Source organism: Schistocerca cancellata, chromosome 2, assembly GCF_023864275.1.
Source record: "Schistocerca cancellata isolate TAMUIC-IGC-003103 chromosome 2, iqSchCanc2.1, whole genome shotgun sequence".
Classification (NCBI taxonomy): domain Eukaryota; kingdom Metazoa; phylum Arthropoda; class Insecta; order Orthoptera; family Acrididae; genus Schistocerca; species Schistocerca cancellata.
The window spans coordinates 691248476-691273471 of NC_064627.1; the positions used below are offsets into that span (position 1 = coordinate 691248476).

Sequence of the window (24996 nt, forward strand, 5' to 3'; positions counted from 1 at the left end):
GTATGACATTTTTACAGGAAATGCTGTAACCCAGCAGCACTGACCACTCTGACATCTTGAATCAGCCACAAGAAGGTGAGAACCACCACAATATTGATAACATTATCATATTCTTGACATTCATGATTTTGACAATGTCACACTAAGGATCATACTACCATTCCAACAATCTAGTGATATCTTTTTTAGTCTCACTTGTCTTTCAACTTCATTTAATTTTCAGGCTTTTGTCTTATTTCAGCACATTCCACTCATTTTGGTGATTATTTATGGCTTAGGGTGCTAAACAGCCAAGTCATTAATGCCCTTCAACTCATTTTATAAGCAGGGTGATTCATCTAAGCTATTTGTTTCAAAACTGCTGGAATCATTTCAGACATCATAATTGATGTGGTGAATTGTAAGAAAGTCCTCACTAAAAATCGTTAGTCTCTTGCCACAACTATATTTCATACTGAGATATTGGTATCAACTTCATTTTTTTCAAATATGTCTGCTCTTAGTATCATAGATATCAGAGAGACAAATTCAACCATATTGTACTCTCCAAAACCCATTAAGTAGTTTCAGAAAAATTACAATGTTGAGAACTTAGGATTTATCTGTTTTGAACACAAACCTATTGCTATTTCATGTGGAAGTTCATGCTGTTACACAGGACATCACATATGGCTGATTGGACATTCCATCTTGGTGTAGCAACAAAAAAAGAAATCACAACTTCTTGCTACAGGTGTCATATCCCAAGAACAAAGTCTGTCTTCTGCACCTATTCAACAGACATCCTGTGACAGACATTTGTTGTACCAGGTGCAGGGCAACCCGTAAAAGCAGTTATGTCATATACTAGTTCTGTTGTAACTTCTGCACACTCTTGTCTTCAATGTCTCCTTCTTCTGTCCTAGTGCCACACCCAGCCCACTCTGCCACTGCTTCATATGTCACATCCAAATACCCCTGCCAGCACCAGGGTGAGCAAACCAGTGCCACATTCCTGTATTAAGCTTTACCTGCCCCTCCCCCCATCCATAAGCTGTGTGTGTGTGTGTGTGTGTGTGTGTGTGTGTGTGTGTGTGTGTTATTTAGACATTTTTGTGGACTGTCCGACTACATGTCTGGAATGGCGTGGCATGGCATGGCATGATCTATAATCAATTACTTAAGCCTACTCTCCACAGGGACCCAGTATATAGAAACACCCAAAATGAACTCCCACTAGTATTGAAAGTGACTCCCTTTGGTTACAACATCAGCATAACAGATGCAACTCAATTTCAAGCAGTGAGATAGAATGTCAACTGTGACAACAATGAAGTTCATTAGACACACGTTCTAAGTATTGTTGCATTACATTATACAGTATAGCAGACAATTCTTTCTGATATTCTGAGAATGCACCCTATACCACACACTTCATGTTGTCTCTCAGATTATATACGCTGGTATGTGTTGTTACTGTTGTCGTCTTCAGTTTTAAGACTGGTTTGATGCAGCTCTCTATGCTACATGTTACTCTATCCTGTGAAAGTCTCTTCATCTTGGAATACCAACTACAAGCTACATCCTTCTGAAACCTCTGTTCTATTCTTGTTTTAACTGATTAATGCCCATGTTTCACTTCCTTACACAGCTACACTCCGTACAAATACTTTCAGAAAAGACTTCCTGACACTTAAATGTATATTCTATGTGAAGAAATTCCTCTTCTTCTGGTATATTTTGGAGAACAAACCCAGAGAACGCGAGAAACACACTGGTCACATTATGAACATTGTTAACCTCATACAAAACTGTGAAAACCTCAAAGGCACTATACATGTGATTGTAAAGTGGCTTTTGAGACCATTTAAATGGAAACTAGTGGAAGCTATACTTCTACTCCCAGAGGACATACATATCTATAAATTATTTAAAATTGTGGGCAACCACAGCCAAATGTCCACATTTTTACAAGTTGGCAAAGAGCATGACTGTAACTGCAAAAAAAATTTAATTAAATTAAAACCATGACCAATTTCATGCCAATTAAGGCACATCCACAGGTGAGGATTCTCATTTAGATCACAGGTGGAGGCTCCTAAATTGGCATGAAACCCGTCAGGGTTGTAATAAGAAACTTTCTACAGCCAGAATGGTGTTCTTTGACTTTTTATAAAAACCATCCATAAATAACTCCATGGCTGCTGGAAATTAAACTTCTCACATTATCACTTCCTCAGATATTTACTGTTTTTTTCCTCTGAATCCTGCCCATGGCTACACATTTTGCAAGCAATTTCCATAATTTTTTACATGCTTTCTAAATCTGAGGCAAATAAACACAAAATGGGCAGGTGAATGTTTTTCTAAAACTTGGCATATTTTCATATTTGGGTGCCTCATCACAATACAATCAAGCACTCAGTCAGACACATAAGATGGGAACTGCAGGACTTTAAAAGGCTTCATCTTATCAGTTAGGTTGCATTCACCGTGGCATATGACAACGAGCCCAGACACTATTGCCACAGGTCATCCAACAACCTCGGCTGACAACTCGATTGCAGTGAATGTGATCTCCACGAATGTTTGGCAGGATCCAGGAGGTTAGGTTAAGTTAGTTAGTACCTATCCTAGCAAGGAGGTCAGAATCTATTTTAACCTCCGTGGGTGGGACAGATGCCACAAGGCCTCAGTGCTTGAAGGCAAGTGCTAGGTTGGGGCTTTTGCTATTAAAAAGATCCGAATGCATGTGAATGAGCTGCACATGCCTCGAAACAAAAGTGGTGTGTACTGTACACTTTTCCCTCAGTTACTGGAATAACCAGCCAAATGTTATGAATATATGAGATGAAGAGAGAAACGTTCTACTATGTACTCTAGAGGATCCTTGGTGATATTGAAAAGCAGTATTACAAACATTCTGCAAAACTTCAAATAATTCACCAAAACAGACATATGCTAATTAAACGTCAATAACTGTCTTTCAACTCACGTGTGAAAGACAAACATAAAGCACTGAAAAGTGGAAAAACATACATCACCTTGCAAACCACATCATACGAGAGTTAGCACCCTTCTGCAATAAAAATGTTAGTAATCAGTAATAATAATTTGTAGAGTGTTAATGCCCACCTGCCACATATCAAAAAAGATCCATTACAGAAACTTCAGCTTCAAAATAGACATTTGTCACACTTCTCATTTTAACACAGTTTTTTGAGGTTATAACAAAGGCCAAAAATTTCTGTTATAGATTTTGTGTGCATTGAGTATGAAATGGCTACACAGCCACAGAACATGCATCATGTAAGTAATATAAGGTAACATTCAATGAACTATTACAAAGATTCTTTTTCCTGGGCAAAAACACACTTTTTCCGTACTAAGTGACAGTACATTTTCCGTGGATTTTCCCTCGGAACTGTAAAACTTATCAATCCTTTGAATGGTTAACGTTTTATACACTCGCGTGGAACTTACCGGAAAAAAAGCAAAGATGGCGGAGAGAAGTTTTCGAAAGACTTAATGAAAAAAAGGGAGAGAAGTTTTGGGAAGACCTTTGATTTGCAGCAACATATACGCTGCATATTTTAGTATTACGACAGTATAAATTCGAATTGAACCAAACACAGTGCATTTGTTTCCGGAGCATTGAAACCGAGGTTGCGAGTCCTTTTGTAAGCCAATCATATCTCATGCTACGTGATCTTGCCAGCCGACGACAGCAGATATTCAGAGCATAGGACACGTGTTATAGTCAGCCAATAGCAAGATCACTGTCACGTAGCGCGAACACACAAAGAGCGAAAGTTAACTGTTTACATGAATATACATAGCATAGCTACAAGAAAAGCTAAGCTTTCACATATAATACTGGTCTCTAAGATTAACAAGTACGACATAAGCTAAGGTTTCACATGTACTACTGATCTTTTTTTACACATGTTATACTTCAAGATTCATTACACAAATGTGCCAGCAAATTTAAAATTATGACATAAATGACTGGGCTCGAAATTCTTGTAGGTGGCTGATGCTCAAAGTGTTCAGTTTTAAACGCTCTGTGATTTAGAAATTCATCCCACTTTCTAACACGTAACATAATACATCTAGCATAAAAAGAAATTTACTTTGAAAGTAACACTTTTCGAACCACCGTTCGCAATAGTATCCGGAGACTGTTAGAAATAGGTTCGATTTACCAGTTGCCAGAGAGCGCCAGAAAACAGGCATTATTGTGCGTGCGCAGCTGCAGTGGTGTAGGAAGCCCACATGTTTGTATGTATAAAGCACTAAGAGAGCTTATATTACACCATAAAAGAAAAAGGGCATCAGAGGATACTACCAAGAGCATCGGAATTTTTTAAACATTACTAAAATGCATAATTCTGCTTGACGTGCACATTAGTTTTTTCCGAATTCACAATGAAGTAGGTCCAATCTGATATCAAGCTTTTCAGTGTGGTTTTCGGGATGTAAATTTTCTTGGAGTACCAGTACTCTGCAATCTCATTTTTGGTTCTTTATTATGGCATGCCATACAAGGCAGAAGATGATACCGTGCACTTGAAATTCAGCGAGCAGTTGGAACTAGCCAATACTGTGGAATGAAAACACTTTGTTTCAAATAGAATGATTGCCTCTGCGGAAAGATTAATAAAGCCAAATTTGTTTAGCAAACTAGCAAAATTAACTTCATTGTTCTGCAAGGTGATTAATGCTTGACTGCTAATAACTTGGAAATAAAATAAAATCAGGAAACTGAAACTAATAATATATTTTTCCTCCGTAATTATGTGAATGTATTTTAATTCACTTGATAGCTCCCGGCCACAGAAATCCATTTTGTTTTCATTTGACGTTAGAGCTGTAAACAAAGAGAAGCAGTGAAATCACTTAACGCGAACACAGGTCACATGGAGACTAAACCCCTCCCCACTACAACTTGGACAACTCTGCGCATTCGCGAATATGGCAGCTAGGGCGCATGAGAAAAATTTTTCTAGTTTGCATCTGGCTGCTTGCTGCTACTGCCGATACAGCTAACAGCCACATTTCCAGTAGTGGGAAGCAGGAGAAGGTACTGCTCAAAACAAACCTAATGTGAACAGTTGTGATGTCATGCTCATAGCAAGCAGTATATTATTACGAAGAATTACGTAGTCTTCACCCTACAGCCTTTGACATATTTTTGCTATTTGTGGACACTTGCACGTGCTCAGAGTTTTGTTGTTGTAAATTGCGCATTTCCTTTGCCACTAAAGTTTAATTTTTTTACTCTCATTTATATTTTATTGCTGCAGTATCATTCTCCAGTAGCAGGATACAGTAACAATCTTTGCTAGAGAACCAATTGTTACCAGCTAAAATTACAAAAATTTAACCGAAAGCTAAAACAACGAAAAATTCCCGGAATTCCGAAAAATTCCTGTAATTCCAAAAAATTCCCAGGTTTTTCCCGGTTTTCTCCCAGATGAAAAAATTCCCAGGTTTTATCTACATTTCCCAGTTGTCCCGGGTCGTAAACACCCTGTTTTTATGTTGTTTGAAATCTGTTATCTCCAATGAAAGGAAATTTCAGAACACATATTCAGAGATATATCCCAGTTATTATCTTTCTCACCCTCAGGATGCCACAAACTACTACTTTCTTGTACTAAATACAAAGACTGTGCACATACTGGTGTACTGGTTTGAAAACATCAGCCATCTTCAGCAGATATCAGTCGTTGGTAGTGCAACCCCCCACCCTCGATGTTGGTTCCACTGTCACTGTTGCATTACTGAGATATAAAAGAGATAAGGTACACAGGTAGCAGATTTAATACCCAATTACATGAGGAACAACAAGGTGATTGTATGTTACATACAGATGCTTCCGGTTAAACATTGCACCATTCTCACTACTGTAAAATAATGTCATGTGAAATGCATTAAAGTTATCTCTCTACTTAATAGCTGCTGTCTATTTGAAGATCAAGAAAATGTGTGCGATACTAAAAGATGCTGAGCGAAATATATGAATCTCTGCAAGCACCCAAGCACAATAATTATCTTTATGTTTATTTACTCAAATCAAGTGTGCCATACCTTGAATCCCAACTCTGACAGTAGTTTGAACTGTCTACTGGACCACACAATATCTCTCGTTAATTGCTTTGGACCCTGAAAAATAAACAAATAGATAAATAAATAAATACACACACACACACACACACACACACACACACACACACACACACACACACATACGGTGGAGGGGGAAAAAAAACCACAGACGTAGTAACCACAGAAACAGAACATAACAATGTGTTCTAAATGGTATTTCGCAAACACACAGCAAACAATATCCAGTAACTAAGTAACTATTGCCAGTCTGATGATAGTACAAATTGTATTCAGTGCTTTATGTTTGTCTTTCACACATGAAATGTTTGACAGTAATTACTGAATGTATTTAAAAGAAACAACAGATCAGAACACACATCATTTGCTGAGAATATTGTTTATGTTTGGAGGAAAATGAATACTTCATAAATATTGTGTGGTTATTATTGAAAAAAACTGTTTGTGTATTTGGACAGCCAACACTCAAAGGCCAAATCTGATGCTCAGCAAACCCATATGCTAGATTCGAATTCATATGCTTTGATGGCTGGTTTCATCACCGAATCTTTTTTTTCTCCAGAAAACATTCTGATAGTACAAATCGTCTTCAGTTATTGGTGTTGTCTACGAAACTGTAACTAGTCCACAGCATTTATTTTTTTGAAACAAGATGGTGCAACATTATATGGTCTCAAAGTGAGGCGTGTTCTGAACAACATATTTCTGGATCTATGATAAATATTCAGTTCACAGTGGAGTGGGTACTGATTTGAAACTTTCAGGGAGATTAAAACTGTGTGATGGACTTGGACTTCACAGGCAAGTGCTCATCTGTGGAAGACAACAAATCACAGCCCAGCACACACTTTAAATCTGGCATGAAGTTTTACATATACTTCTGGATGTTTATTTGTTGAGGTCTTGGCCTCAAAATGACATATATTTTGCCCTTTACCGAGACTGATGTTATGTTAAATACAGGGTTTACCAGTCTTCCCCGTAATGGACACCAAAGCTTTGAATTTATAAAATGAAGGATATTCTACCACTCTTATCTATATCTATTCAGACAACAACTTCATTCAACCAACAGCTTCAGCTTTCAAATCCTTTACCAAATATTTACCTGCATTAAAAAAAAGCACAATCCTGCCCCAAAATGGAAAAACATGTGAATGTAATGCAACAAAGATAGTCGCCTAGAACAACATCTACATCTACGTGATTACTCTGCTATTCACAATAAAGTGCCTGGCAGAAGGTTCAATGAACCACCTTCCAGCTGTCTCTCTACTGTTCCACTTTCGAACGGCGTGCGGGAAAAAAGAGCTCTTAAATTTTTCTGTGCAAGCCCTGATCTCTCATTTTATCATGATGATCATTTCTCCCTATATAGGTAAGTGCCAACAGTGTTTTTGCAATCAGAGGAGCAATACTCCAGAATACGGCAGACAAGTGTCGTGTAAGCAGTCTCTTTAGTAGACCTGTTGCACCTTTTAAGTGTTCTGCCAATGAATCACAATCTTTGGTTGGCTCTACCCACAACATTTTCTATGTGATCTTTCCAATTTAGGGTATCTGGCATTGTAATCCCTAAGCATTTAGTTGAATTTACAGCCTTCAGATTTGTGTGACTTATCGCATAATCAAAATTTAGCGGATTTCTTTTAGTACTCGTGTGAATAACTTCACACTTTTCTTTATTCAGTGTCAAATGTCACTTTTCGTACCATACTAGTATCTTATCTAAATCATTTTGCAATTCGTTTTGGTCATCTGATGACTTTACGAGACAATATATGACAGCATCATCTGCAAACAATCTAAGACGGCTACTGGGATTGTCTCCTATGCCGTTAATATAGATCAGGAACAATAGAGGCCCTATAACACTTCCTTGGGGAACGCCGGATATTACTTCTGTTTTACTCCATGATTTTCCTTCTATTACTACGAACTGTGACCTTACTGACAGGAAATCATGAATCCAGTCGCACAACTGAGGCGATATTGCCGAAGCATGCATGCACTTTGGTTAGAAGATGCTCGTGAGAAACAGTGTCGAAAGCCTTCTGAAAATCTAAAAATATGGACTCAATTTGACATCCCCTGTCGATAGCACTCATTACTTCACGAGTATAAAGGGCTAGTTGTGTTTTGATGGAACCATATTTTCTTAATCTGTGCTGATTACATGTCAATAAATCATTTTCTTCGAGGTGCTTCATAATGTTCAAATACAGTATATGTACAAAAAACCCTACGGCAAATCGACGTTAATGATATGGGCCTGTGATTCAACAGATTACTCAAACTTCCCTTTTAAGGTATTGGTGTGACTTCAGGGTCAATAAAAATGAAGAGGTTCAATAAAAATTAAGTTCGTTGCTTGACCATTTTTAAATACTTTAATTTTTTTATCTATAATTGTGAAGTTCAAAACAATTTTTTTTTTTAATCTTTACTGGATGGTGGCCATTTTTGTTTGTAAGCACGCAACGATGTTTCAGATCAGAGACGTTAGCAAAAATGTGAATCTATTCAAAAACAACCAGTCAAAATTACCTCCAAAGTTTGGTATCCAAATTTTCAAAAATCCACTTTTTAGGCCCAAAAATAACACACAATGAGTAATTTATGAGAGCCTATTTTTTCCTATAGTTACCGTGTTTACTCGAATCTAAGCCGCACTCGAATCTAATCCGCACCTGAAAAATGAGACTCAAAATAAAGGAAAAAAAAATTCCCGAATCTAAGCTGCACCTGTAATTTTAGACTCGAAATTCAAGGGGAGAGAAAAGTTTTAGGCCGCATCTCCAAATCGAAACAAAGTTGGTCCATTGTAATATGAGACACAATTTAGGTCGAATGAACGACGATACAGCTACAGTAGTTTGGTTCGAGTCGTAAGCATAGCAGTTAAGCTTTACCAGGTAGCCATCGCTATGCATCAGGCGCTCCGTCCGTATTTATTCGGGTACCCTTCCTTTTTCATGTGCTTCGTCTGGTTTGAATTGATTGCTTAGTTTGCTTCGATCTGATAATTGCCGTTTTCTTTGTTATAGGTGTTTACGTCACTCATAAGTTGAAAATGCATTACTGTACTGTTTGTAGAATGAAGGCTTTCACGACCGGGTGACATGGCTGTTGATATACTTTCCGGGATGTAAGGTCGTGGTCCAAGAACTTTTCTGCTCCTTACGTTTCGTCCAGGACTGCGCTGGGCTTCCTCAGAGGCGCTGCTCCGCTGAGTCTTGCCGTCGGCAAGCAGAGCAGCACCTCTGAGGAAGCCCAGCGCAGTCCTGGACGAAACGTAAGGAGCAGAAAAGTTCTTGGACCATGACCTTACATCCCGGAAAGTATATCAACAGCCATTACTGTACTGTGTCATGCATTGTTTGTCGCATTCTGATAGTGCGTGTTTACGGCCTGTCGCGGCTCGTGGCATGGCTTGCTCTTGTGCGCGCTACCGCCACTTAAAAAAAAGAGAGAGAGAGAGATAGAGAGAGAGAGAGAGAGAGAGAGAGATAGAGAGAGATAGAGAGAGGAATCGTCTCATTAGCGAAACAATGGCAAGAGACTGCTATTTGTTGTTACTTACACTGCTGCTTTCTTTGATAATGATCAACAAGAACCAAATAATAGACTGCGTATGATAGAACATGTTCTGAACGAGAGTTAGGTGAACATTTTTCTCCGTTTGAAAATCTTTGCGGCCGCTTCTTTAGTACATCAAATTCTGTACAGAAATTAGTCATCTTAGGTTTAAAAATCTAGTCAGTTGCCGTGCTTCATTTCTGACTGTATCACTATTAGGCATAAGAATAATACGAATATAAACATGACACGATACGTATATTCTTCCGCGTTTGCTGTTGTCTCACTCTACTTTCGTAGTTTATTAGGCAGACAGGATTTAAATGAGATAGCAGCAAACATGAAAAATACGTGGCAAAATATTTATATTCGTATTATTCTTATGGTGAAGAGAATACTGCATGTGATTCACATTTCATCAGGTTCCTATTAGCAACCATCTCTTCTCACAGGTAGGAAAAAATTGAGAACGTAGAGTTGGCCATATTGACAAACATCCCAAACAGTCTCGCCAGTTGTATTTTCGTAGTACGTTGAAATTCTGCTACATTCAAAGATGAACAATACGGAATTTGTATTTACTTCGTTGGATAAAGTATGAAAATGCAGTGGTCGAAACTCGGGGCGGAGAAAAAAGCTCGTCTTTCACCCTTCTTCTTCTTCTTCTTCTTTTTTTTTTTTTTTTACTGGCGCAGAGGTTTTGGCGCCAGTATTTATCTTTGTGCCTACAAAGCTTGCCTGTGTAGCGCTACATATATTCGATGGCAGAAGTTAGTTGTGGCGGCACCTACCAACATTTTTCAGAACTTCCGCTTGCTTTGCACTCGATTCTAAGCCGCAGCCGGTTTTTTGGAGTACACAAACCGAAAAAAAGTGCGGCTTACATTCGTGTAAATACGGTTGATATCATACCCTACTAGCCTCATATACAGCAAGAACACTTACAAATGTTTCCTTGATTTTTTATGAATTTTTGAAATTTGAAAATTTTCATTTATTGTAAAGTTTGGGGTTGGTTATCTTAGGTGGGACTGAATATAAAAATTTGATTTTTGCCCAGTTTGTACTCTTATATGATAGCAACATACTGTAAAAATTTCAATATTGATTTCTGATTGTGAACAAAGATATGAATTTTTGAAAATGAGGAAATAATTCACACATTGATGTGTGATATTGGCAGGATATAATCAATTATTATTGAAGTAAGGTACTGAATTATATACAGAAAGGGGAAACATCACTGAAATTAACATTTATATTATTTTGACAAACTTAAAATAAATATTTTCAATTAATATCCTTCGAGATGTGACTGTTTCTAAACCAGGTGATGAATGATAAGAACACTTATTTCTTCAGACAGCTTCTGTGATACAGAATAAGACCTCCCATTTGCTGTGGTAAGTTCAAGCACTGAAAGTTTCCTTACATTTTTCATTGGTATCCAAACTTTGTCACTATTAGATTTCTTGAATGATGTTCTTGGGCCAGTAGGGTGGTAAAAATGCACAAAAACATCATTGTTTTCCAAACTTATTCTTTCAACCTCTGCAAGCCACCACTGTCCATCATACACACATGCCACTATGTCATTCAACGTTAAAGACAAGACATGTAATTTTACAGACACAATGACCCTCATAAATTTCAGTTTCTGATGTTACATAGCATCAAACTAAGTTTTCTGCAATGCCAAGGAATTTGTGGAAATGCCTTGTTTTTTTATTGCTATACAGTTTTCAAATCTGGTTTGAAGTGTTGTTTTCATATGCAGAACCACTACTTCTGTCTTGATCAGCAAATAGGTAATGCCTTTAATATTATCCTTGCAAAATACATACACATCCTGTACTGTGAGAATTTGGTCTGTGGTTGGTCTTTGTAGGCTGGCTTTACTTCACATTTTGTTGTACCTCCTACTCCATCACATGCAGTTTTACCATGGCAAGACGCAAAAAAGCGCCATTTAGCCTCCAACCCATGTCTACTTTGTGGCTGCACAGATTTGAAAAATTCTTTTTGTTCTTAGACTGATTACCACTTCCATCTGAAAAGTATATCAGCTTCTCAACCTTGAGAAAAATTTCTTTTATGTGGTTTATTGCATATTTTTGGAACACATGTACAGCCAAAATACTGTGATCCAAGTAGTTGCTTAGAACGCAAATTGAGGAACTGCAAACTTCACCTTTCTTATTTTTAAAGTAGAGAATAAATGGATGCACTGTTGCCTTGTCACTGACCCAGTGGTACTCTAGTATAGCATCCTGAATTACAAATGTAAATTTTTTTTGCAAAATCAGCTGGCAGTAGGCATTCAGTTTCATAAAGCTGTGCTTTTTTGTCCTTCCATTTTGTCCTTAAGAAACATAGTGGTGACTTTTGAGTTTTTGTAAGTTATCAATTAAAGATTCCATGTGCTCTTCCTGAGATTTAACCACTGTTATCATTTCTGCCCTGTCAATTGTTGTTGTGTACATAGTTCCCCATAGTCAGCGCATACACAACTTTCCCACTAGAGCGTGCCCCGCTAAGCACAACAGTGCAGGCAAAGCGCTCATTCATCTCCGCACTACGAGATGGCGCTGCCTTAGAGACGGACCAAATTCTGCTTCCGCCAATCCGTGTATTAATATGTAACGCAGCCAATGAGATTGCTGCTAATGTAGAACCTTTTCTCCTCGCGGATCACACTCACGCAGTAATACCTGAACGCGCGAGGTATTATAACGAGTGTACAGACCTCCGATTAGTCAATCTGTACGAGTCTGCATTACTCTGTACCAGTCTATAGTCAAGTTTCAGTCTGTGCCTAATAAGATTACCATATTCCTGTACATAGCCATGAAGATAAATGTAGACACTTTGCCAAGTATCAGAGATATGTGAGAATAAGATTAACGTACCAAGACCAAAGGAACTTCAGATCGTCAATTGTAAATAGCATCCAGAATCAAGTTACGTAATGTTTATGCTTGTTATTATTTTAATAAATGTGTGTGAAAATTAATCAAGTTCTGTTTAAAGTTGGTCACCGTCTATCTGCTACTCTAAGCGTGCAAGTGGCATTTCTATCATCTGACCTAATGGCAGAAGATAAACACGCCACAATAAGACCACGAGAAATATTGCTGACACTCGCCTACTTCGTTAGAGAGACAAGTCAAATAATCTGATGGTATGTATACCGAAGGTCTTACAGTACGCACACCACAATTGTGATCCACTGTTTGAAGGTAATACTGTCTGGCATATCCTCATCACATTCATGAAACAAATCAATAACAGTTTCCTTACCAGGGCATTTATTACATAAACTCATGATGCAGTCATAACTATTAGTATCACAAACCATTAAATCTAGTAACTCTTTGTAGTTAAGATCACTGAGTTTTGCATCCGCAATCATCAGTATGACATTCTGATGATATAAACAAACACATACGGAGTGTGTCCCTGAGGATCCAGCCAAAATACACCACTTAGGGTGGAGGTCACAAAATTTTGACCTTCCAATTTTGCATTCAGGATGAAAATTTTTGAATGCGACATAAGTTCATTTAAATTTCACAGCACTAGTCGTTTCTGCTTTGTTACTTTAACTCCATTTATAACAACTCTTTTGCTATCTTTGCAACCTGGGCACATTCTACTATTTTCATCGTCTGCAAAAAACTGCTGGATCTTTTGAATTGTTTCTTCACTTACACCTACTCCTTTCTTCTTTCCTAAAACTCTAAGAATGCCTTGCTCTTTCACTAAATTTTGGGTTAGTTTAAGCAAATGATGAGAAACTGAATTCGTCAACTATTTTTTTCTCTTGACCATGAGTCAGGGAGCAAACTTAAAATTTTAACTTTTTCCTCTTTAGATGTCACTGACATTTAATTTTTAATTTCTCTATTAAGCTCAAATATTCAGTGTCAGATGATGCTGGTGGTAGGTTTTCTTCTTCTTTAGAAATAATGTTGGTATCTGTATTATTAAAGCATGAATCCAAGTCTTTTCTCATTTTGTCTGAAATTTGTTGTACCTTATTTCCAGTAGCTGCTTTTCTTTTTCTGCTACTTAATTTTATTATTTTTGAAGCAAAATCCAATATGCTAACAGCTTCCTCATTAGGAATATAAATGTCATTAACAAGGTTACATGATTCTGGTTCTGGATTCACAACAAATATTTTTGAGTAACAATTTGGGCACAAGGGAATTTCCAGGAATCACATTACTTTTCATTTGGGAAGCTGTTTCACTCTCACACAACAAGGACAAATGTTCAAGTTTTATTTCCCTCAAACCTTTAGTAATAGGCTTTTTATGAACTTTATAAGTGGATCACAGCACTTTCTTCCAAAAATGTGGTTGTACTTCAGAATATATTTGTTCTCTTGATAGTCACACATGTTACAGAAGAACATACTTTAAATTTAAACAAAGTTTGTCTAACTTCGTCAAAGTCATTTACATCTTTCAAGTTTTTTTTGAAATTGAACCATAAACTGTTTTGTGACACACTTCACTTGCTATCTGTCCAACAGAGCACTGTTCATCCATGTTATTGCATTCCAGTTAATCTCTCAAAATTAATTACACACAGAACAAAGCACATAACACATTCTACACTCTCGATGAAGTATGTACAGTCGTTTCCGAATGGACTGACTACAACAATGCCACACCCAGCAATAATGTACTTCTATAATGCCACACCTAGCAATAATTTACCCTTTATTGACAATAAACCTAAACGTAAATGTGCAATTTTATTACCATAGAACAAAAGCGAAAGCTCCTATCGTTTAATATTGCATCATTAACAATAAATAAACTAAATGAATACTCGGTGATAGGTGTACAAACTGTGCAAAAATCGTATTTTTATATTCAGTCCCACCTGAGATAACTAACCCCAAACTCTACAAAAAATGAAAATACTCAAATTTCAAAAATTCATAAAAAATTAAGGACACATTTAAGTGTTCTTGCTCTATATGAAGCTAGTAGGGTATGATACCTAACTATAGGAAAAAAAACAGACTCTCATAACTTACTCCTTGTTTGTTATTTTTGGGCCTAAAAAGTGGATTTTTGAAAATTTGGATACTAAACTTTGGAGGTAATTTTGACTGGTTATTTTTGAATTTACGGTATTTTGTGTAATAGTCAATGTTGTAGAGGACACTTTTCTAAAAACAATCATGTCAATTGCATTGTGTTAACTTAACCTAGTGCAGAGATATTAATATTTTTGCTAACTCTAAACTGAAACATTGTTGTGCGCTTACAAATGAAAATGGCCGCCATTCAGTAAAGGTGAGAGGCAAAATTTATTAAAAACTGTTTTGAACTTCTCAAGTAAAGGGCAATCACATATAAAAAATTAAAATATTTAAAAATGGTCAAGAAACCATCACTGGACCACTTCATATGGATTGACACTTGAGCAATTTCCCAGTCATTGGGTACGGATGTTTCTGTGAACAAGTGGTTGTATATGACTGCTAAATATGGAACTATTGTATCAGCATACTTTGAGAGGAACCTGACTGGTATACAACCTGGACCGGAAGCCTTGCTTTTATTAAGCGATTTAAGCTGCTTTGCGCAACTGAGGATATCTATTTCTATGTTTCTCATCTTGGCAGTTGTTCTTGATTGGAATTCAGAAGTATTTACTTCGTTGTCTTTGGTGAAGGAGTTTCGGAAAATCATGTTTAATAACTCTGCTTTAGTGGCACTGTCATCAGTCACTTCACCATTGTTATCGCGCAGTGAAGGTATTGATTGCATCTTGCCACTGGTGTGCTTTATGTATGACCAGATTTTGAGACACATTTTCGTTGTGGAAATTATTGAAAGCATCTTGCTTACCACATGTATGACAATGGCAATGTATCCACACAATGTACTTCTGTTTATTTTAGTTTATACAAGTTGCAGTTAGTTTTTTGTTTTTTTTTTTTTGTTTTTGTTTTGTTTGACAAATGGTCGTTTCACATACATGAGAACAATGTGCAAAAATGTAACAATGGCTAAAGAATAAAATTGAGTACAGACTGCCAATTTCAGTGATAAATGCACTTATATTTGTGTGTTTACCTAGAGAAAAGCTAATAAAAATAATAATTATCAAGAAGAACTGTGCAGCAAAATAGGAAAACTTAAAAATTTGAAAAATTTAACTTAGTGTGCAGACAAAAGAATGGGCTTGCTACTTTGGCCTTCATTAGCTGTAAGCAAAATGTGACTAAAATTGAGATAGCTTCACCACATAGTTTTAATAATTTTATTTTTATGTATTATTTTGGTTACCTTCATTTAAATACACAAGTAAATATATGAACACAGATGTTTGAAATTGTTGGTCAACCCTCAGTTTTATTCTTTAGTCAAAGTTACATCTCTGTATATTCTTCCTGTTTCATATTGACCAACTATCTGCCAAACCATCAAGAATAGTACAATTTGTAAACCAAAACAAACAGAAGCAAATCATGTGGGTAAGCTGGAACTCTCATATTTACAGGACCTGGCTCTAGGCAACTATCTTCTTTTGAAGTTATTTTCACACCACTGTGTTCTCGTTTCATGACAGTAATGTAAATAATTTTGATGACCACCTGTCATGAGAGGGCTTAGCTAGCACACTGTTCATGTGCTGCACATCTCACAAGAGACTTACATACTGATGGGACTACAGAATTAACAAAAAAGTTCTTCAGCTGCTGCATCGAATCAGTGTTTTTTCCTTATACACCAATGACAAGTCATAATAATGTGTTGTGTAGTTGTAAAATCGCTTCTGAAATATCACATAAAAATTGTGTGTGGAGTACTGAATAAAGTACAGTGATCTTCGCAACAAGCTGGCTCATACCATAACCTGCTAGCAGAATTCAAGAACTGTATACCATCATAGTTAATTTCTCTCAGGTACAGACGCAGCAATTCAGTTATAATCTGTCGTTCATGGAATGCTTTCAAAATTAAAACAAAAAAGGCATCTTAAAACAGTGATAGGAACATATACCAAGGCTACAAACACCCTGTTAAGTAACTCAACAAATCACACTGTATCGTACTGTGACATGTAAATCAGTACACTGTATAAAACACTGCATCACCAAAAACAACAACCCTTCCTTGGAAGTAGCTGCACAACTATTTATTCTTTCCCTATCAAATGGTTTCTAATTTTTTTCTCACTTTCACCATCTGTAAATGGTGTCTCTAGAATTAAAACCATAATTCTTTGTCAACAAAGTACATACTGAAAATCCGGTATATACAGTAGGCGAATCTTGCAGGTAACAGATTCAGTGGATCATGAACAACATTAGAAGAAAAAGACACAGATTATATGTAACACTACTGAATCTGTCTCAAGAACGGCATGGATAACTATCAAGTGCACATGCTACTTTTTTTAGAAAAATATTTTACATATTTTTAGACTGCTTGTGCTACTGCTGGAAAAAGAGCTAGTGCTCAAAATCTAGTGTGAATGCAGTTGTCTGTCATCTGTTACTGTGCCCCACGCATCATTGCATTGTAGGTGAGTGGTTGCCATTTCCTAATGTTACGTATTACATTTTTATCTGTCACTTATCATCGCTTTTACCCCTGGCAACGTTTGAGAATGTGAAAAATGCTGAGCAGCACGGCTGGCTGGGTAAGTCAGCTGACAGGTCAGAGGAAGCTGAAGACAGACCTCTTCCAATAGAATCATATTTAGTACAGAACTGCGGTGTTCAAACCAGCGGTCAGTTTAATGACAGCTTTATCTTTTTGTAACAAAATAATAAGCAATGAGTTTCATAAAAGAAATTTAATTTCTTTACCGGTGTTGAGCATTTGGTACCCTTCCTCAGAAGATTATACCTGCCGCATTATTTGCGACTGTCAACAAAAAAAGGCATACAGCAAATCGCACAGATACTATGAACCATATGACCATGGCATTTTGCTGTATGCCTCTTATTGCTGAAATCACAAATAATGCGAAGGGTATAACCTTCTGAAGAAGGGCACGAAGTCCCAAGAGCTAGTAAAGAAATTAATTATCTTTTATGCAGCTGGCTGCTTATTATTTCGTTACATACAACTACAGTTGCTGAAGATGTATAAAATACTACATTTTATCTTTTTTATATACTTTACTGACAATTATAATAAAAATGGCAAATGCAGATTTCTGTAACATGAAATAACACCAGCACGTTTTTTTATCAATGACTGAAATAATGGCAACTCCAGAAATATCAAAAAGAAATAACAGATATATCAAGTCTCCAGCAGACAGAAATTAACATCTATACTGCCCTCCATTGGAAGGGTCAAGTGCTGAACAGTATGAATATCCACATGCCTTTATTATCTCACGCCAAAACTACAGCAACAAATTCCAAGTTTCAAAAACTCTATATTTGTTTTGAATCTCTCACCACTTGTGTGCATGAATATTTTGTTGTGGGATTCCCACACTGAAACAATTCATTGATACCCTCTTCTTTATTAGAGACAAGACAAGCAAGGAGACAGGAATAATGAAAAACTAAGTAATGTGACTGTAACAGCTGATTGTAGTTTAGAAACAAAGCACAGGGCACAGGTGTCAAACTTTTTATTGTTTCAGCTATTCACAATTATGCAAGCTGCATAGTAGCCTCATACAAGTTGCTATGGGATCAAATTTTCTCACCTGTTTTGGAGGATGCCCCCAAGAACTTGTGTCCATATCACCATCCATCCAGCCACCCGGATTGAGAGGATTCTTTGCTTTGGGTCCAGCCCAAGAAGTTGGAGTGAGAGGTGGCTCATTCCAAGAATTAATGCTGGCAGCAACCTTTGATTCATCACCCCAGCCAGCATTACTTGCATCATGAGTGGTATCACCCCACGACCCATTTCTGTAATTAACAAAATGACAGTTCATAGACTTTTGCTGCAAAATGCGAATAATTCAGGCTGTGGTAATGACTAGAAATGAACTCTTCAATAAAAAATAATTACACACAGAAGGATTCTAACAAATATTACAGAAATCATCTCTGGAAGGTAAATAACAAAAGACAATGAATGCCTCTCTGATACTTGAAACTAATTTCCAAATTTCTAGTTAGTAGGAGCCAGTTCACATACAAGGTAAACGGCATGAGTAGTATAATAATTGAATACTGTTATACAGAGCTTCATGCAAGTCATATTAGCATCCTTCAAAAATAAAATTTAAAAACTTAAAACAGTCAACAGTGTGATAGAAGTTAAAGCAAACAAATTCTGTTACGTATTTCAAAATGTCACATATTCTCACATACATCAGGAGAGCAACATTCAAAAATGATATACGTATTCAGTGAAGATATGAAACTGTTTGACATTAACTTGAGAATGCAGAAATACTATAGTAAATAGTGTTTGAGGTGCAGAAACATGTGCAAGTGGATTAAACAGTTTAAATATCTCATATATGTCAGCAATACTCATCACAGCATATCACCAATTCAAATCTCAACTGCCAAATTACAAAATTGCGTAACAGCATTATTTGTCAAGCCGACATATAAAAATTGTGTTTCGTGTATGTTTAGTGTTTCAACTGTCCACACAATCATTCATGGTTAATTTAAGTTTTTGTTCTCTTGGTAAAAGTGTAAGCCCACTTCCCAGAATTTAGCAGTAGACACTTACATCCTGCTGCTGGAAGTTTATCTATTTGCATGTAAACCTCAAACTTAAAGAAAAAAGGTAAAAGAAAGAAATGGAGAGGGGGGAAAAAATCATGGTTCAAGTATTCAAGACAGTCTTCGATCCCTCTGCTCAAATAACATTTTCACTATTCCCAGTAAGAGAGTCATACAATATATACACAGTTGTAAGTGCAGGAGAGCTAATTATCACAAAATATGTTCATGGTGGGTTCAGACAGTGGACTAGAATCCACAATGACACCAGTTTTTATCCTTTTCGTTAACTCTTAACAACAATTCTTAGTGGAATTCAGTCAAGAGCTTGAACTTCCAGACTGTTATATCCTATAATTGTAAGTGCATTGTCACTATTAACCAGATTCAAATTAGTGAAATTGGTAACAATAAGATGGTTCAAGATTTGCATATTTAAATTTCATAATGACTAACGACCAACAACTGTTGTATACAAGTTTCACTGAGTGAGGTCTGTCCTATGTAATGACAAATGTACTATTATTATGTATTAGGGTCAGTCAATGTTCTAATTATCACTTCAGGAGGGAGGGGGAAGTTATGTAGTTAATTATTTGCCACAACCCAATGATAAAGTGCAGAAGGGCTACAACATTATTTTTCGGCTCCTCTAGCAGGATGTTACGGTAATATAGTGTGGGAAATTCAATATGTACCACAACTGACGATGTTCCCCCCCACCCTTTTTTTTATGGAAAAAAAAACCTATTTTTTGAAGTGTTATCTGAACTTTATGACTTCCCCTCAAATATGTCATTAAGTATGGATTCATACATATTTGTTGCTAATTGCAATGCAAAGGTTTCTGGACAGTGGAGAGTGATTATGTACGATTTGGTATCAGTCACACCTGAACCAAGTTCTCCACTCGCTGTATCTACTGACAAATGTGTAAGCCTATTTAATATTTAATGGATGTCTCTGCATACAGTATATTGTAGCTATTTGCAACCATTCTAGTAAGAAAAACTGTTTGTAAGAAGACAAGCATTAGTTGAAAAAAACGTCATTCTGTTGAGTTAAACAGAAATAGAATGTACAGTTAGGTGGGTGAAGTAAGTCATCAACTGTATTCTATGACTTTCTAACTTGAGCTACACGTTTCAAACCAATATTTTTATCACAGATTTTTTAGAAGTGAGTGTGGAGGTCAGAGTCTTAACACTACTTCGGAGAAGAAAAACTACACGACTTTCGAAAAATAAAAATGAAATGACATTCATACAGTACTATAGCAGGCGGAAGCCAGGAGGGAAAGGATCTGGATGGAAAGGCAGATAATGGTAGGGAGACGGAGGATGGATGGAGAATGGGAGATGGAGGGAGAAGGGCAGAGAATGAGGGACAGAAGGGTGAGGGCAGTGAATGGGAGAGAGGGGGGGCATTGAGAATGAGGGAAGAAGGGAAGGGGGGAGAGCATAGAGAATGAGGAAGGGAGGAGAGAGCATAGGGAATGGGAGAGGGAGGGAGGAGAGAGGATAAGGAATGGGAGCGGGAGGGGGAGAGAGGGGAGTGGGGAGCATAGAGAATGGGAGAGGGAGTGAGGGGGGTACAGAGAACGGGAGAGGGAGTGAGGGGGGGGGGGAGAATAGAGAATGGGAGAGGGAGTGAGGGGGGAGCATAGAGAATGGGAGAGGGAGTGAGGGGGGAGCATAGAGAATGGGAGAGGGAGGGAGAGGGGAGCATAGAGAATGGAAGAGGGAGGGAGGGAGGGAGGGGGTAGTGCAAAGAAAGAAAGAGGAGGAGGGCAGAGAAACAAAGAATGAGGAGGAGGGCAGACAAAGAAAGCAATGGGCAGAACATGAAGAGAGGGAGGGGGCTAGAGCACGAGAGGGGGAGGGGGGCAGAGAATGAAAAGGGAGGTGCGTGGAGGGGGGGGGGGAGGGTAGCAGAGAGGAAACATATCCAAGAAATCCCGAAGGGACTGCTGTAGTGTATTTACTATTAGACTGACTATTACTGAAATGTAATCAATACGTTTCGTTCAGAGATGTCCAGTGGTGCGTCACTGGAAAGTTGGTTGGGATGGGAATGTTGCTCAATGCTCTACTTTTCCCTCTATTGGTTCAAACTAAATAAACCATTTATTTTAGTAGATCCCAGGGATAAATAATTTTCTCCTAACACACTGAGTTACAAACTCACTTGATACTGTGGTAAATTACTGCCTAAAGCATTGCTGTCTGTAGATCCAATCACAACACTCACCTTCCTGGTTGGGCCCAAATTGGTGTACCATCAGGTTTTGCTCCTCCAGATGTGTTTCCTGGAAGTCTGTTTTGTGGCATGCCTGGAGGACACGGCATGCTTCCTCGCCCAACATTTGGAGTTGGCATTTCCTTCCAATGGGACACCTTACCTGTTAACACAAATGTGTATTTTTTGTTTAAAATAAATGGACGGAGTTTACACAGACTAATAAACCAGGAAACATAGCACATTGTGAATTTGCAGTATCTACAGCAAACAACCTTAAATCATTTCCCTTGATGTGTGGTGGCTGCTTTGTACACAAAAGCAGTTTTTCATGACATAAAATAATGAACGATTTGTTATAAACTGCTGCCAGTCACAACAATGAACTTACAAAATTTATTTTTCACCCATAATCTGCATTTCAGCTGTTAGACCATCACTTGGCATCTATCCACAATTAGTGGAAATTAACCATGTTTGCATAAACATGAATACTTAACATTTCACTTAGCTACTGTAGGTCTATGGGACACGAGATAGGGTAAGCAAAAGCTACATTTTATCGCAGGAATTTACCACATTATTGCAGTTGTAAGTAACACAGAATACCTGCACATTCTACTGAGATGTTGCACAATATGGAGCATTGGAAAAAGATATAAACAGACACATAGCCAAAACAGCTGCTGCTGATTACTGTCACAGGGTACAGAAATTTGCTTTGCGAGTGTATTGCGAACTTCATGACAGTTCCACCACCAGTGTCTACATATCATAATTACATACACAAATTTAAAAATTGTTTCAGAAGTGCAAACCTGTGTGTACATGCCAATGATTGTTGTCCATCTCACAAATAAACGGACTATCATGAACAATCCCATTATGAACTACGTACCCAAAGTACAATTTGCCCTTGAATATATAGCTTATATCTAATGTATTCTTTTATATAAAACTGGATCAAAGTTGTTACAGAATGTTAGACTCTACATTAGATGTTTTATTTAAGATCCATTTTTATTGGTGTATTTTCATTTCTCCCTTAATATATTTTTTTTATTGCCTGAGGAATGCAGCTTTTGTAAATAGCATGTCTAAATAATGCTGACTATTTTTCATGTCTGCAGGTAGTGTATCTTAGAGTGGTACTATAACCTTCTCCACATACACAAACACACTCTTGTAAGGACACTTTAATACTGCCTTACAGCTAATCTAGTTTGATGTTCAGCTGCTTCTCTCTCATTTTAAAAATTATACATATATTACACTGTCCAGTCACACTAATGTGACTACTTGTCAATTGCCTGAATAACCATCTATTCCAATGCAGACTACATCTACATTTATACTCCGTAAGCCACCCAATGGTGTGTAGCGGAGGGCACCTTACGTGCCACTGTCATTACCGCCCTTTCCTGTTCCAGTCGTGTATGATTCGCAGGAAGAACGGTGCCGGAAAGCCTCCGTGTGTGCTCGAATCTCTCTAATTTTACATTCGTGATCTCCTTGGGAGGTATAAGTAGGGGAAGCAATATATTCGATACCTCATCCAGAGAAGCACCCTCTCGAAACCTGGACAGCAAGCTACACCACGATGCATAGCGCCTCTCTTGCAGAGTCTGCCACTTGAGTTTGCTATAGATCAAAACGCGCCGCTCTTCTTTGGATCTTCTCTATCTCCTCTGTCAACCCGACCTAGTACGGTTCCCACACAGATGAGCAATACTAAAGTATAGGTCAAACGAGTGTTTTGTAAGCCACCTCCTTTGTTGATGGACTACATTTCCTAAGGACTCTCCAAATGAATCTCAACCTGGGACCCGCCTTACCAACAATTAATTTTATATGATCATTCCACTTCACTTCAAATCGTTCCATACGCACACTCCCAGATATTTTACAGAAGTAACTGCTACCAGTGTTTGTTCTGCTATCATATAATCATACAATAAAGGATCCTTCTTTCTATGTATTCGCAATACATTACATTTGTCTATGTTTAGGGTCAGTTGCCACTCCCTGTACCAAGTGTCTATCCGCTGCAGATCTTCCTGCATTTCGCTGCAGTTTTCTAATGCTGCAACTTCACTGTATGCTACAGCATCATCACGAAAAGCTGCATGGAACTTCCGACACTATCTACTAGATCATTTATATATATTGTGAAAAGCAATGGTCCCATAACACTCCCTGTGGCACACCTGAGATTACTTTAACGTATGTAGACGTCTCTCCATTGAGAACAACATGCTGTGTTCTGTTTGCTAAAAACTCTTCAATCCAACCACACAGCTGGTCTGACATTCCGTAGGCTCTTTCTTTGTTTATCAGGCGACAGTGCGGAACTCTATCGAACGCCTTCCGAAAGTCAAGAGATCGATGTCAGAGATATAGGCCTACAGTTTTGGGCATTTGCTCAATGACCCTTCTTGAAAACTGGAACTACCTGTGCTCTTTTCCAATCATTTGGAACCTTCCGTTCCTCTAGAGACTTGCGGTACACGGATGTTAGAAGGGGGGAAAGTTCTTTCGCGTACTCTGTGTAGAATCTAATTGGTATCCCATCAGGTCCAGTGGACTTTCCTCTGTAGAGTGATTTCAGTTGCTTTTCTATTCCTTGGACACTTATTTCGATGTCAGCCATTTTTTCGTTCGTGTGAGGATTTAGAGAAGGAACTGCAGTGCGGTCTTCCTCTGTGAAACAGCTTTGGAAAAAGGTGTTTAGTATTTCAGCTTTACACATGTCATCCTCTGTTTCAATGCCATTATCATCCCAGAGTGTCTGGATATGCTGTTTCAATCCACTTACTGATTTAACGTAAGACCAGAACTTCCTAGGATTTTCTGTCAAGTCAGTAGATAGAATTTTACTTTCGAATTCACTGAACGCTTCACACATAGCCCTCCTTACGCTAACTTTGACATTGTTTAGCTTCTGTTTGTCCGAGAGGTTTTGGCTGCGTTTAAATCTGCAGTGAAGCTCTCTTTGCTTTCGCAGTAGTTTCCAAACTTTGTTGTTGAACCACGCTGGGTTTTTCCTGTTCCTCACAGTTTTACTCAGTAGGTACCTGTCTAAAATGCATTTTACATTGCCCTGAACTTTTCCTATAAACACTCAACACTGTCAGTGTCAGAACAGAAATTTTCGTTTTGATCTGTTAGGTAGACTGAAATCTGCCTCCTATTACTCTTGCTAAACAGATAAACCTTCCTCCTCCATATTCAGGGATGCTGCAACGGCCTTATGATCACCAATTCCCTGTTCTGCGCTTACGGAGTTGAAAAGTTCGGGTCTGTTTGTTATCAGTAGGTCCAAGATGTTATCTCCGCAAGTCACTTTTCTGTTTAATTGCTCGAGGTAATTTTTGGATAGTGCACTC

At 37.8% G+C, this 24996-nt stretch overlaps 1 protein-coding gene across 1 annotated transcript in view; it reads right to left on the reverse strand.

The window, feature by feature from the left end:
* Positions 1-24996, reverse strand: part of LOC126162448 (protein Gawky) — a 294019-nt gene that overhangs the window by 106851 nt on the left and 162172 nt on the right. The window contains exons 12-14 of the mRNA XM_049918963.1: positions 21623-21773; positions 18391-18598; positions 6073-6147 (exon numbers count right to left, since the gene is read on the reverse strand). Coding sequence (XP_049774920.1) covers positions 6073-6147; positions 18391-18598; positions 21623-21773 — 434 coding nt within the window. The remainder of the gene's footprint in view (positions 1-6072; positions 6148-18390; positions 18599-21622; positions 21774-24996) is intronic.